At 44.3% G+C, this 15,828-nt stretch overlaps 1 protein-coding gene across 1 annotated transcript in view; it reads right to left on the reverse strand.

The window, feature by feature from the left end:
• Positions 1-1,014: 1,014 nt before the first annotated feature.
• Positions 1,015-15,828, reverse strand: part of Polr2B (RNA polymerase II subunit RpII140) — a 60,011-nt gene continuing 45,197 nt past the window's right edge. The window contains exons 12-14 of the mRNA XM_050180986.3: positions 10,675-10,835; positions 5,800-5,995; positions 1,015-1,158 (exon numbers count right to left, since the gene is read on the reverse strand). Coding sequence (XP_050036943.1) covers positions 1,069-1,158; positions 5,800-5,995; positions 10,675-10,835 — 447 coding nt within the window. The 3' untranslated portion in view covers positions 1,015-1,068. The remainder of the gene's footprint in view (positions 1,159-5,799; positions 5,996-10,674; positions 10,836-15,828) is intronic.

Consider the following 15,828-nt stretch of genomic DNA (forward strand, 5'->3'; position numbering starts at 1 on the left):
GCGGGGGAAAGTAGAGAACCAGAAAGCTTGCCTTCACACATAACGTTAGCGCAAGCATTTCCTGGTAATGATTATGTTTTTGTAACATCCAATTGTCAACGCCATCAATTCCAAATGACTGTTTCTCTCACAGTGTAGCACCAAGCCACCAAAATGGCAGCACAGTGCACTCACACAAAGTGAAACCAAACTTGCCAGACTGGGTGTTGTATCAGTTGTCACAATGCTAGTAAAGAAAAAAAAAAACATTTTTTGCACCACTTCGACAATTGCAACTTTTTTTTTTCCTCTTTTGCACTTTAAATTCCTTAGCCCTTCCACTGTCTGTAAAGCTTAACAGCCAGAAAAAGCACCTGTAAAAAATGTAACTTCTTCCTTAAGAGGCCACTCACTAGGCCCCATCGAAAGTTTTGGTTGCACACTGAAACATCTCAAGTAATATCTAGGGAGCATTTTATACTGCAAGACTTTTTCAAATTGGTGCATTATTAGAGAATATGGGAAGAATTGAAATGTTGCACTTCCAGGAGACGAGCTTCAGTTCCAACATTAAAACTCGCCCCCTCTGCCTCGACTAGTGTCCGCAGGAGACATCCCTTCCCTGCCTTCTCCCATGCCGAGCGACCGAGCCACCTTCTTGTCACTAGCCCTGTATCTTTCTAGTCTTTTTCGCTGCACAGCACACTTCCAGTGATGATATTGCGACTTTGGTATGGGTGGTCTACCAAAGTCGCGTGACAATCGATGACCTCGACTCTCACGCAGGTAGCGGGGCTCCAAGGGTGCATGGGCACCCTTGGAGTGTCGGCTGAAGTGTCAGCTCATTTCATATGATCCGACGTACTGCACTTGTCTGTTTACAATGTTTAAATGCAGTGAGGGGCCATTTAAACAACTGAATAAGAAGTAGGGTGTACCATACCTTCAATGCTGAGGGGAGGCAGGATGCACAACTCCTACTAAATACACTATCAAATTAGTCCAAATGACGATCACGAACGAGGACTGCAGCAGTTTTTACATGAATCAATTTAATGTGGCAATTAAAAAGGGAACAATCATGCATATTTACAAAACCATCATGCGTGGTGCTATAGACATGGACATCAGTTCTTGGAACAACAGCTTGCAGGCATAAGGCAGGCAAATCTGGGATATCTGAAACAGAGAGACAGGTCAAGACATTACACTGAACAAGGTAGAAAAAACACATTCACCCATGCCATGAGAAGTAACGTTATAATTTTCATAGTTAAGCATCTAGGAGCGACTCCAATCCAAAAAATGAACAATCACATCCTGTCGCCGACACCACCACCGCCACAACCTGGCCCGCTTAGTTTCCCCATCAGTCAATGAAGCAATGAAAGGTTACCCCTCCTCCTTATGAAAGGCTTTTAAAAGCTGCACCTAACCACCATCTGTCATTGACTCCTTGAAGACGGAGTCAAGCTGGCTCCAAAACGATGGGGCTAATAAATCCACTTTTTTGGTTGGAGTTTCTCCTAATTTTCTAATTAATTGTGGCAACTTGACAGGGAAAGCTGAGCAATGCATTTGAAAAAAATGTGTAAAGGTAATTGAAAATTTAGGCACCTGGAACAGATCTTGCGTTTAGTGTACGCACGGACACCTACACAATTTAAGTTATTCTGCACATGTAGTGAATGCGAAACATGTGGCTAACATTTAGGAAGAATATTTGAGTCTAATACAAATATGTCCATCTGAAAGGAGCGTACTTCTGTTAACCTTTACAATTCTTCACAAGATCTTGTTTGTATTTTGTCAATGGTGTTTGTGTAATTATATATACCAACTGAAAATGCAGAAAGAACAATAAAGGGGACATGTGCACCCTGGTGTATTCTTTACCTCATATTGTCCTTGTATATGTATTCTCAATGTCCACATATAAATTTATAAGGCCTGAAGGGGCTACAGTGAAATTTCAATTTACGTAGTGTTGCACCATGTACAGTCCTAGTGGGAAAAGATTACCATGAGTGACTCGTAGACAGAGTGGCGAAATCGTGACATGCAGTGCTGTTGTTACCGAGCATGCCAATAGCGAGAGTGCAAGGCACATTCCATCTTCCAAGGCAGGGGTGGCAACCTGTCTTAAAGCCCCCATTTCAAAAGCTACCATATGCCTCACTTTTCGGCCAAGCTATGCACCAAGTCTACGATACAAGTCTGCAATAAAGGAACTTCCATCGTGAATAATGCCTGCGCATAAAAAAAAAATTGGATCAAGTGCGCAGTTTCGTTGGTGCAAAGCCTGGCATAAAAGTGAGGCATATGGTAGCTTTCGAAATCCGGACATTAAGATGGGTCGGTCGCTGCCGGCCGCCCCTGCTTTGGGAATTGGAATGCACCTGGGACTCTCGCTAGCGGTGTCCTCGGGAACAATAGCACTGTGTATTGCAATTTTGCCGCTCCAGCCACCACTCACTCGTAATTTTTTTCCGCAGCGACTGTACTCATTTGGACCTCGGAGCAGTGCTTTGTGCGCAACAAAGGCGCTCCTACCCTACCTCAGGGACAGTGGCCTGCACTAGACGCTTGAGCATAATTTCATATGGTGCCATCTGGAGTAGCATGTTAGGCAAACATTCGCTAGAGATGTTCCTGTCTTGTTTCTTCAATACAAAGTACATAGACAATCATAGTCATTCGTCTTTGATAGATGAATCACACAAGCAACAATGTCAAACATTTTACTGGAGACAAAAAATTTGGTCTCATTGCAAAGTCTGAGCAAGAACAAAACAGCATAGGGCAAAATACAATTTTTTAAAGGCTGCTAGAACAGAAATTCAGATGTGCCAACCATTGATTTTTCAGGCATTGAAAACTTGCACATGCAAGACTATTCAGAGGCGTTTACAGCAGCGTCACCTGGCCCATAGACATATCACTAGGACAGTTATTTTGGACATCTCAGATCATACCATTCAATGTTTCTGAACTACATGCACAGGACTGCCTGCACTTGACCAACACAAACAGCGGAAAGTGTCGGGCCTCTATTTGAACTATGTTAGCAGCACCTTCTCAACTATGTCAAGAAGTGGTCATCAATCAATGATAATAACCAGCATCCCCCAAACCATCACAGGGCTCTAACCATTTTTTTTTTTATTAAGCAGCAGCTAGCGAACAATCTACCAAACCGAGCTGGTGACAGAACTTAGGGACTTTTGCGTTTGATAGGATTTGAAAGATGCCAACATGTACACGGGGCAGATGGAAAGAATGAAAACTAGTAGTGTGCGATTAATTGAATGGAACAGTGACTGGCCAAAAAGTAGAAGTTGGATTTTGAATACCAAATACAGTCAAACCCAACTATATCGAACCCGTTTACATCGAATTATTCTATATATAGAACAATTTCCGTCACGGTATAGTTACAATGAGTATATATAGCAAAAATTACACTTACATCGAACAAATATTGCAGTGACTCCCGATACATCGAACGTATAGCAGCGGAAAAGTGCCCCCAGAAGTTGGCTTTCCCTCGCGGCAGTGGGGAAACCCGGTGGCGCCGCTCCATCCAACTGCTCTCCCTATCATGACCGCGCTGCCTCAGGCTGTTCGGGCGAGCCGTCGACACTCCCCCTGTCGCGCATAGTGGAGTCTATTAGGCCACGTCCTCCCTCTTTCTCTATCATCTTTCACTTCCCACTCCCACTCCCCTGACGATGCTTTGCCGTGCTCCCTCATGGGTTGCAGAATCAAGCGTTCTTCCTTTCTTTAGATCACTATCTATCGACACTCTCCAGGAAAAAATGATCCTGGCCCGCCTACAGCGCTTGCTCAGACAGCCAATCAGAGGCTCTTGCGCTCTCTTCGTGCAAGATGGCGAAAGTGCGAGTTGTCTGGCTGCTTTTCTGGTTTATCGTGTTTGCGCCTTGTGGGTCTTCTCCCGCAGTGTTGCCGTGGTGAAGCGGCAGAATTCGCCTTTCATCGTGAAGCTCGAAATCATAAATCGTGTCGAACGTGATGAGAAGTTGGATGTCCCTGCAGCGTGCAAGATTCCGAGGAGCACTCTCGGCACGATTAGGGTTAAAGTGGCCAGACTCGCAACCCGGTGCCCGTGGTGCGTGACGCGTACGCACGGCCGTGTACGAGGGGTTCTTCATACATGCCGGTTTCCATGTGCTCGGTGATGACTGCAAATTCTGATGAATGAGACGAAGCCATTGCCGGTGTTGCCGAAGTTTGGAGCGAGCTGTCAAAATTTCCAAGACATTCGAATCAACAGTGGACGAGTTTGTGAGTGCAGATGATGGTGTCGCGAGCACGGGAGAGCCCGGAAACGAAGACTACATCGCCGACATCGTACCGAGCACAAATGAAAGTAGGCACATTGAGGAAAGCAACTACGGTCCTTTGCCCACATCCTCCGAAGTGATTGGTGCACTTGCATTAGTCCGGTGCTTCTGCGCGAATGTGGAAGGTTGCGGCCTCAGCTGCTCCGACTCCTTAGGCAACGTGGGGAAGTGCGTGCGTCGCAGGCAGCGACATTGCCCAAGCAGAAGAAAACGCAGGACTAATTTATGCGAAACTAAGCTAGTTTCTTCAATAAAGTGCTTTTATAAATGGTATGTGCTTTTATGACATCCAATTATTTAGCAGGCTTATATCGAATTATGCTCTATGTCGAATTGATAGGCGTTTTCTTGCGAGTTCGATATAGCCGAGTTTGACTGTATTTGAAATGCTGAATCATCTGATAGGTGTACCAGCAACGCATCGCGAGGCCAACATACGAAGGCACGCGAATCTGTCAGTAGAAGTTTCAGTGCTACAACAACATTTATGCAAACCGCATGAAAATTTTCAATCGCTTAAATTAAAATTAGCAGCACTCACGACAATATCAGTGCTGCAGTTGCTTAGCGCTTACAAAAATATGGAATTTCCCAGGGGTCGTGTAAATGTGCTCTTAATTTCACTCTGCGGAGCGAAAAATGCACCCTCACGAAAACAAGGCACTGTAGGAATCGCATTAATCTTTTTACCCAGTAACCTGTCTAGAACGTCACCTAGGCATTTGGGCCTTGAAACAATATCTTCCTTCTGAACCCTGGTGGAAATGCTAGGACTACAGGACCAGGTAGCATGAAGACTAAGCCCCTTGCAGGCATGCTATGCCGCATGCCTGCAAGTGTGCATGCGGCATAGCACACTTGAAGGCCTGTCACTCTTGTGTGGAGACACATGGCTGCTGCACACCACCTACTGTGCCAAAGCAGAACTCGGCAGCATTATTAAAAGAAGCCAGTTGGCATAAAATTTTAGCAAGCACACCAATTCATGTGCATAAAGGCACTGTGCAGTCATATGTGTGCCTGCCCCCCGACTAGTTCAAGGTGCTTTCAGTGTTTAACGTGTAAGCCAAGACATGCCAAACAACATGTGGAGAGGCAAGTGTTTTGTACACAATCATTAATAGCTTTTTAATACTGCAGCTTGCAATTTGTGGCAAAGATGCTATACAGATGCTAAGTTTTTCCTCTACTTACCCTTTGTTTTTGTTTTTGCTTCTACAGAATGTCTTATGAACACAATTAAATTTCTCATTTTTCTGCCGTTTTCTCCAATCTGCTCATTAACTAGTTAAGCAGAACTTCATTTGTTCCCACCCCCCAAGATAATGCAGATTCTAGACAGAGTTGGCCCTCAATTGCACATCAGCCTTTCCCACTTGTCTTGCATCATCGTGAAACCCAGATATTTAACAGTAACTAAATAAATAAGAAGGCAGACGCAAAAGGTCATCCTTACCTGTGTCTTGTTTCGGCAGCCCTTGCATTCAAAAGTGTTGTTGCGCAGGTTGGCAATGGCCAGCAGGCCACAGAGGTTGCAGATGTGTGCTCGGTATGGATCCGACACTTCAAACAGCCGTTCACGCAAGAACTGGGCTGCTCCATGCGAGATCTGGCAGTCACGCTCCATCTCGCCAAAACGCAGGCCACCATCCCTGCATATCATATTCAACTATGATACCAGCTGCAGGCAGTTTATGGTTTCAGCACAAGAGGACAGTCCGAAGTGAAATACAACCAAATTGATTAATTTATTAAAGGCAATGCACCTCCTTTATTTCGTTTGGGCAACATTCTCAAATAAGTTGACACATTTGGGGGATGCTTGTTCGATGTCCCATACATTCAGTGAAGTTCTGTTTCGCTAAATTGATTAACTTATTAAAGATATACATATAGTCGATCCCGGATATATCGCACCAAGATATATTGAATTATTGCCTATATCGAACAGTTGAAAAATCCCCTTCGGAATCCCATGCAAAAGTATAGCACTATTGTCCACGTATATAGAACTCCCTTGCAACGGCATATCGATGTATCGAACCCCATGCTGAGCTGCGCCCCAGCAAGTGCGCTTCTCCCACTATACCCCACCCCTGCAAGTGCACTTCTCCCATCACATCCACCCCCGCAAGTGCGCTTCTTCTCATGAAGCTCTCGCGATGTTCCCGCCATCTCGCGCGCGCTGCACTCTGAGAAAGGGGCGTGTGGGTAAAAGGCACGTGACAAGATGCACTTGGAGTGCGATTGGGTGTGAAAGGGAGGTGGTAGGGAGAAACCACGCTGACCGCAGGCGGCCATTTCCTGTGTTTTGGTCGGCTGACACTGCTGGTGCAGCGAGATAAACGAGGTCAGTGCAGCTTGGGCTTGTGGTAGTGCGGAGACGCGGAGCGGTGCATCTTTCGATTCGCTTTGTTCCTTTTATCACGAGGCCAACGCGAAGGCTTGAGACTCGTGTGGCGCAGTGCGTCTTTCTTTCCACTTTTGGCACATGTTCCGGAGCCATGGCCGCGAAAAAACGAAAGAATTTTGATTTTTCAACAAAGGTGGACATTATTCGACGGGTGCAGGCTGGCGACAAAAAAATAATCGGTCACTGCAGCGTTCATAATTCCTCACAACATCCTGGTCATCACGTTGTGTTTTTGTTTTTTTACGCGCCTTGAAGGCACAGATCGGTAAGTTCCCGTTAGTCACAACCTTGGTGAACTGCCTTGAGATGCGTGGAGTTGTTAGAGAAGCTTTTGAGATGCATATTTTATATTTCAAATTATCAATATATCAAACTATTTTGTGATCCCCTTCGAGTTCGATATATCCGGGATCAACTGTATATATATATATATATATTCGCCCATGTACATGAGTATTCTTACCTTATATGCTGCCTCCTGCAGGCAGGGCCTACCGGTGCACGTCACACACAGACTTTGCATTTTCTAAGTACAGTTAAACCTAGGTATCTCGTACAAGTAACCTTCACACAAGTAATCCAGTCAGTAAAAACGGCATCTTAGAGTACATATTCGAATCTAGGCTGATAGTTTTTTTCAAATAATCATATACCAAACTCTAGGGTCGGCTTATTCGAGGATTTTAAAAACGCACCAGTCTCTAATTGAAAATGATGAATATGGTGCACAGCTGACACCATCTAGAAAAGTTGGTATTGCAGCCACTACTAGCTGCACCAGTAGCCAATTGAAGTACACGAGCGATGTCGCCATTTTGTCCTGTGTTGTATCGGTATGGTGGATTGTATCGGCGTGCAGCATGGCATTATCGTAACGGCACCAAACAGGCAATGCCAATGGAGTGGCGCTTTCAAACAAAAAGGTGTGCTAGCCGCTGAGGCATCATCACATGTTCAAGTGTTCAAGCAGGGTACAACTTCACCATCGATAAGAAAAACGTCCACTGTTGGAGGGGGTGACGAGAGACGCTTTATGCGTGTGCACCAACAAGGAGATGACAGTGATAAGGAAGATAGTGACGAGGCTGGCAGTGATAATGACGCAAGATAAGCTCAGCACGTTCACACTGAATAAATACTGTTTCACAATCATCACTTTTTTGTTCGACCTATATTCGAGGCAAGCTTTCTTTTTTTTTTCTTTCTGGCTTCAGAAAGTCAGGGGTTGGCTTAGAATTAGAATCTGGGCCAGCCTAGATTTAGGTAAATACGGTACTTCGTGATATAAAAATTTTACTACACTGAAGTTACATGTTGCATTCAAAGGAGTACAGTCATTGAGCAATTTTCTTGTGTGGATGGGGCTATCAAAATGTTCAGATACAGCAGAATCTTGCTCGTATCTTCTGGGAAAAAGGAAAACACAATAAAAAGTACTAACCAGGGAAACATGCTATTTCACTAAAAAATTTTACAGGCTCCATCCACTGCGATTGACAACTACATAATGCAAAGTGTTGCGCAACTCGTTGCAGCAAGAGACGCTGACACACGCCAAGCCATTGGTGCCAGAGCGGCCCAAGACGCACATCGTTTCTATGGCTTCAGCAAGCTTACGTTTGCGCTCCTTGAACTCAGCCTCGACTAGCGGCATCTTCGAGCGGGTCATTTTGGTGGGAAGTTTTGACGTGCCCGCTTGGCGCGAACTGTTGCAGCACGATACACTGACGCACATATAGCTGGTGAGGCCAGAGCAAACCCAGATACACGTCGTTTTCCAACTGTGTTGCGGGACAGCGACAGGAAACTGAAACGAGATCAAGCTGGAATACAATGCCTACGATGCTGCCAGAGCGAAACAAGATGCTCACTTCGTGCCGCCTGCAGCAGGGAATGACAGCGGACTTGGGTTATCACCCAGTATAAGTGTACAGTATGCTTCCAACAGCACTATGCCCCACGCACTATGAAACAGATAAGGGAAGATGTTTATCGCAATAGGTTTGGCGGTGATAGCTGTGAATGTGATGTGCAACATCCCATGAGGACATTTGCTGGTACCAGAAGAGAAACCTGAGTGTCATGAATCTCATGACATGAATGACATGAATGAATGTCATGACATGAGCGGGTGGATACTATGGAGAGCTGCCATGGTGGGCACCTACTACTCTTGTGTGCGCACCTCATGCTTTTTCTTGTTCTAGTGGCTGGAAAACGAATCATATGATCACAATTTGGCAATGTACTGAATGTTGGTAATGAAAGATTGTGCTTTCCAGGCACATATAACTGGTGAAAAAGAAGCACAACTGTACTGGATCACATCTTATGTTCTTGATCGTGGAACACTGTGATCGAGAAATCGTACGAAATGGGATTGTATTAATGAGGTTCTACCGTAAATCGGCTCGCTGGCCTTGGTCACATTATAGCACGCTCCTGAAAATCTGCTAACAAAAAAATGGCATGTCAGTTGTATTACCCAAGCAACAAAAAACGGCATGTCAGTTGTATTGCCCAAGCAGAAGCCTTGTATGACATTGTTGGCGCCAATTTTGCTAGAACCAAATAACGTTAAGAGCCACTTAGTCCCGATGCATGCAATGTTAGCAAACAAGTTAAACCTCGATAAAATGAAGTCGGTAAAATCAGCACTTTACTCTGTTCTATCAAAGCTTTGCTATATGAAAGTTTGACCTTCTATGCAAATAAGTATAGTCACCGCCAAATTTCTCTTACCCTGAAGGGGGCGTAAAAAATCCTAATTATCAGGCAATCAGAAAAAAAAAAAAATTTCAATGACAAAAACAGTAGCAGTTTTGCACGATAGGCGAAGCATTGATAGCAATAGCAAACAACACGAAGTAAGGTTAGCAGTTTTATCGGCCGTAAAAATTGCAGCAAACATTCACTTACTAATAGCAAGCACGGCGTCACGCAGGCATAGTCAAACACGAACAGACCTCACTCAATGACTACGAACACTTGCTGTCACAATGCTGGTGCAATGAAGAGTACAAACAGAGGGGAGCAAATGCTTCTAATACTTTCTCCTTTCGCGTTTCTGAAACTTGAGACTATGCGACCATGCGCTTTATCACATTACCAGCGTGCTACCCGCAAAAATCCTGCACCACGTGTTGCCGCCACGTAATGTTGCAAAGAATCGGAGGTTACTATGCCGTTATCAGACGATCGATGCTTTGTTCATGTGCTGCCGATTGCTCATAATGGTTCGCAGTGGCGTTCTAACTATTGAACATAGCATTTTTTTTAGTTTGAAGAAACATAGATAATGTAATTTAGTCGTAATGCCTAGACCACCATGTACGAGACCTTCCCAGAATGACGGCATGTCAGAACTGGGCGCCATATTGAAAGAGCTATGTGTGACGCCACATTTCGTTCTTTAGTTGGACGTTTCTAATGAAAATCTGGAGCTAGGTGCGGGAATGCGTCAGGAGCAAGAACGCCACTGAAAAGCTGGTTTTTGGACCAAACTGCTGCTGCGCTGTAGCTGCTGACGCCAGCTTCAGTATAGTTAATTTTTGAGTGTATATAAGGGTGAGTTTATATATAAACAACTAATGATCTAATGACCACTTCTTGCGTAACTATCGAGTTCGTTATAAACGGGTTCAACTTTACACGGTGTTCTATGGACAAAAAGTTATAACGCAGTCTTCGAATTGGTAAGTTTACGAGTATATTCAATGGTCGTGCGCCCTTCTTATCTGCTCCGACAGAGATTTCTCTTCTTATGTACCTGACGCTGCCAACAGTTCATGTTGTGTAGTATGTCTCGTGAAAAAATTTTGAAATGTTTTTACCATAGGTCATGCTCTTATTGCAGCCTCTGCACACGACAAACGTCTAAACTCAGCTGCAGGTTACGTACATCTCATTACAGCTTACCTGGCCCTGCCCTCCATAGGTTGCCGCACGAGAATCTGGACGGGACCTCGAGCTCGGGAGTGGATCTTGTCATCCACCATGTGCTTCAGCCGCTGATAGTAAGTAGGCCCCAAGAAGATCTGTGCATTCACTTTTCGGCCAGTGTGTCCATTGAACATCACCTGGGTAGCAAAACAGGCACATGTGTAACCGCACCCTTGTAGAACGAAACCAGCAGAAGAAAGGTTTAAATGCCTTCTTTCATCAGGATGCGTCACAGTCTTCCAGTAGCATAACAATACCATTATGAAACAACAGAAACACGAAATGCACAGGATGGGCGCTGGTAGTGTTTGTGCCTTCATCTTTGTCGGGTTGGCATGCCGTAAAAATCCGAATTTTTTTAAAACAAGGCGCAAAGCAGCAGGCACCTATCGCCATCGCCATCAGGTGCAGCGATTCAATGATCTTAAATTTCAATGATTCAACTTCAACGATCTATTCGTCGCGATTCGGCAAGCTGGCACTGATATATGAAGGATGCAGTAAATGTGTTTTTGACTGTTTACACTACTGCATCATCAATTTAAGCATACATATCTGAGCTAGTGGTACAAGTGGGAAGGGGTGGCGAAACCGCAACTGAATGCCTGACAATGCGCCGATCCCCGCCCAGACCCCGATGTTGCACAACACTCAGCATGTCACTCTATGTAATACATAAATGCGGTGAAAAAAACAACAAAAATATTGCAGAACACTCAGCCTGGTGCTCTAACACACAAATGCAGTGATAAAAAAAAAAACTAACTAAGCCGTGGTTTTAACAAGTGAACTAGAACATACTTAATATCAAGAGCTTATCGAAAAGAAATTTTCACGCCTGAATTTTAGGGCACAATACATTTCTGAAAAAACTATACAAGATAAGCAAGTCTTACACAGAAGAGAGAAAAAAAATGTAATGTCTGAAGCGTGAGTATATAAGCGTGTATATATTTTTTTTAATCGCTTCTGATCGGCTTTCATTCACTATGCTCATAGCCATCCTGTTATAGATTAAAAACCAAGGAATAAGGTGTGTTAGTTTTTGCTTGCCATAGTCGGTCCGAACCGTTTCACTGTAATACGTGGTTTTCCTAAGATTATATGTATGTGTCTTCCGGGAATAAGTTTCCTTAAATATATCTGTGCTCGATTTATTTGATCATAGATGGCTGTCGCTAGCTTTTTATAAAATATATTTTAAAGTTTTAATATGGTCTGCTTATGGAAAAGTGGAGCAGGAGGCGTTTGGTGCAGAACATTTTCGATTATATAAGCAAGGTTCTCTTATGCTACCTGTGAATACTATCTTTGTTTCTGTTGTGCCCCAGATTAATAGGCAGTAAACTATGCTCGAGTAAACTAAAGTGTAGTAAAGCTGCTTTGTCACCCAAAGAGGCAGCAAGCATCTGATTTTGCCAATTATGCCAATGGACCACGATATGTGGGTGCGAAGATTATCTGTGTGATTGGATGTTTCGAGAAAGATAACGTCTAAAAACTTTTGAGTCTGAACGCGCTCAATCAAAGCTTTTCAGATTGTGAGCTGCGTATTGCGGAGAATACAATGGTTTCGTGGTTGAAAAATAATGTACTTTGTTTTCTTAATGTTTAATTCCAACTTATTTGTTCTCAGCCATAACGACATATTGCTAAGCTAAAGGTTCGCTTCTTGTTCTAGAGTAAACATATCTTGACCCGAAAAAAAGATGTTAGTGTCGTCTGCACATACGGTAATACAATATCTGGTGCTAGAGGTACGTTTACGATGTCATTTATATAAAATAGGAGTAGAAGTGGCCCAAGTATAGACCCCTGTGGGACACCATAATTTATCTTGCCCATTTGTGACTTCGAGTGCTACATATTCGTATACTGAAACGAATTTGTAAGGTAACTTCTTATTAAATTAAGGGGCATACCTCTTATTCCATATTCATTCAGCTTTTGCAAAAGAATTTCATGCTTGATCGAATCAAAAGCTTCTTTAAAGTGAAGAAATGTTCCAATTGTGTGATGTTTTTGCTCAAAATGTTCAATAATTTGATCTTTAATAGATAATACAGCCTTTTCAGTACACTTGTTCTTTTGAAATCCATATTGATGTCCTGCTATATTTTTTGAGCTACAGAAGTTGGCAATTCACTCATATATGACACGTTCTATAAACTTTGAAAAAAATTTGCAAAACAGAAATGTGCCTATGGTTATTCATGTCATTTTCATCACCACCTTTGTGAATAATGGATACTCTAGCTATTTCCAATTTCTCTGTGAACATTGCAGCGCTCAAAATAAGGTTGCAAATATGTGCAAATGATGTGCTAATATGCTTTGATACTGCTTTTAAAGGTTCTGCCTTTATACTGTCAAAACCCACAGCACATTTGTTACTTAAATTCTGTATCAGCGAGGAGACTTCAAGTTCATTTGTGGGAGTTAGAAAAATAGATTCCGAGACGCGTGCTGTAATATACTATTTGTAAGACTGGTCAGCTCCATTTGAAATATCAGAGCTCCCAAACTAAAAAAATTATCATTGAGCATATTGGCTTTCTATCTGCCCTCTATTTGAAGCTCAGAGATGGTTTTCGTATTTCTTTTTTGCGAAAGATCGTTCACAGTGTTCCAAATGGCTTTCTGATCATCGAGTATGTTTGCCAACTTTTTTTCGCAGTAGCTAATTTGCGCCTTTTTAACATCAGATCCTAGTTTATTTCTGACCTGCTTAAACTCAACCAAGTACTCTATGCGCTTAGTTTATTTTAATTCAGTGAAAAGCGAACTCACTGAATTCAGTGATTTCAGTGAATCTCTTCGTTTCATCTTTTTCAAAAGTGAAGTGTCTATCCATGGTTTTCTGACCTTCTTGCTTTTTTTTATGCACCACAATTGGAGAAGCTAAATTATAAAGGTCTGTGAACTTTGTTATGAATATTTCGTAGGCATTCACAGGGTCAGTATCATTGAAAATACAGCTTCAATCCGTTTCGGCGACAGCTTTCTGAAAAACCAAATTTTTTCTTTGTTAATTTACATACAGTAGAATCTCGGTGATACGAATCGGTGATACGAATCGGTGATACGAAGGGGAGGCGAAAATATTCGTATCACCCGAAATTTCGTATCACCAAAAAACGAGCAAAATCTGTCCCGAAACCATGAGACACGCACAAAAAAAAAAAAACATTTATTTACGAGCAAAGAAGTCGCGTATGTCCTTCTGCGTCTTCTTCTCCGCGAGCTCGGCCAGCAGAGAATTTTGGAAGCTGAAGAACTGGGCTGTGGTGTTCTCACGCACGGTCTCGGACGTCACAGCACGCCGCAGAATATCGAGAGCGTGCATGGTTTCGGCTGCCGACGGTGCTTGCTCTTCACCATTTTGGCACTCGTCTTCTTCATCGTCACTGGTCGAAATTTGAGGCTGCGACGATACATCCTCCACGATGTCTTCGACTGTGCGCAGACCACAGGTGACGAGATCGTCGTCCGCGGTGACGAAATCGTCGGCACTGCAGTCAGCGCCAAGCTGGTTCCAGACATCAACCGTAAATGGATCTGGCACTTGCGAGGTGGTAGCCACTGCGGATTTAAAAATCCCACACTTAGCGAAACAATTCGCGATGGTTGCAGGGGAGACGCGCTCCCAGGCCACTGCAATGAAATGCATGGCGTCCAAAAGACTGATCTGCATATTTGGGTCCTTGCGGTCAATCTTCGCAAGGAGGCGGCGCACCAACAAACCTTTAAAGTGGTGCTTCACGTTTCTTATAATGCCAGCATCCAGTGGCTGCAAATGACTTGTGGCGTTCGGGGGCAGGAATACCACTTTGATGCTCTGTAACGTCATGTGCTTTGGATGCGCCGCACACTGGTCCAGCAGCAAAACAATCTTTCTGTTCTTGCATGACATCCTATTGTCCAAGTATGTCACGAACTCCATGAACAGAGCCGACGTCATCCACGCCTTTTTATTGGCTTTATATGTGCAGGGCAAACGACCGGCTGCCTTGAAGCATCGGGGCTTTTGGTATTTTCCAATGACGGTCAGTTTCATTTTTTCTGACCCGTCAGCGTTGCAGCAAAACAAAACAGTCACACGCTGCTTACTTTTCTGTCCTCCCTGGCAGGCTTCGCCCTTGAAGCAGAGACTCTTTTCGGGCTGAAGGTTGTAAAAAAGCCCTGCCTCGTCAATGTTAAAAACATCGCGAGCGTCATATCCCGCGACGAGAGACTGCAGCGTGGTTGCCATCCAATCTTCAACGACGGAGGCGTCAACCTTTTTCCCTTCGCCGCAAACGGTTTTGTAGGAGAGGTCATGCCGTGCCTTAAATCGGTGAATCCAACCACCAGAGGCCTGAAAATTTTCAATTCCAAGCGTGAGTGCGATGTCCGCAGCCTTCTCACGCAGAACTTTTCCGTCAACGTTGACGCCAGCCGCGGTGACCTCTTTAAACCATGTTAGCAGAACTTCTTCTAACTTTACATGGTGAGCAGTCTTCGCTTCTTTGGAGTTTACGCCAAAGTGCTGCACATTCTGCATAATTTGGTCACGCTGACCGACGATGGTAGACAGCGTAGAAATTGGCAGGCCTAATTCCTTGGCCATGTCAATGCGCCTTTTCTTGGGCTCTTCGTCCACCTTCTTCAAAATATCCAGTTTGTCCTTCAAGGACAGCGCCTTCCGCTTTCGCGACATCTTGTACCTTTCGGGCTGACGCGATCAATGCTCAACGACACACGCAAACAACACGCTGCACTTCCGTAGTCGTCGCGCACGAGGAAACAAAGAAGCGGGAGCTGCTGCTAGCGTGAAGATCTCCTCGCTGGCTGTCGCGGAAAGACCGGCGGAGCGGGCGCGCAGGGCCGTGAGAAATGTGGAGAGGACAAATCGCGCTCGGCCGGTTGGGTTGGCTGGTTCGCAGGGCGAACGGACCAATAAGCAGCGGCGCTAGCCTCGGGCAACAACAAAGTAAAAAGAAAAAAGCGAAGAGACCGCCCCCAAAAACGAGAGAGAGAGAAAGCTTCCCTTGCCTCGTTCGCCTCCCCGCTGACGCGGAATCCCAAACCGGCACGGGCGCACGCTGCGCCGGTCTTTTTTTTTTTTTTTTTTTTCGCTGGTGGTGGCTC

Source organism: Dermacentor andersoni, chromosome 7, assembly GCF_023375885.2.
Source record: "Dermacentor andersoni chromosome 7, qqDerAnde1_hic_scaffold, whole genome shotgun sequence".
NCBI lineage: Eukaryota > Metazoa > Arthropoda > Arachnida > Ixodida > Ixodidae > Dermacentor > Dermacentor andersoni.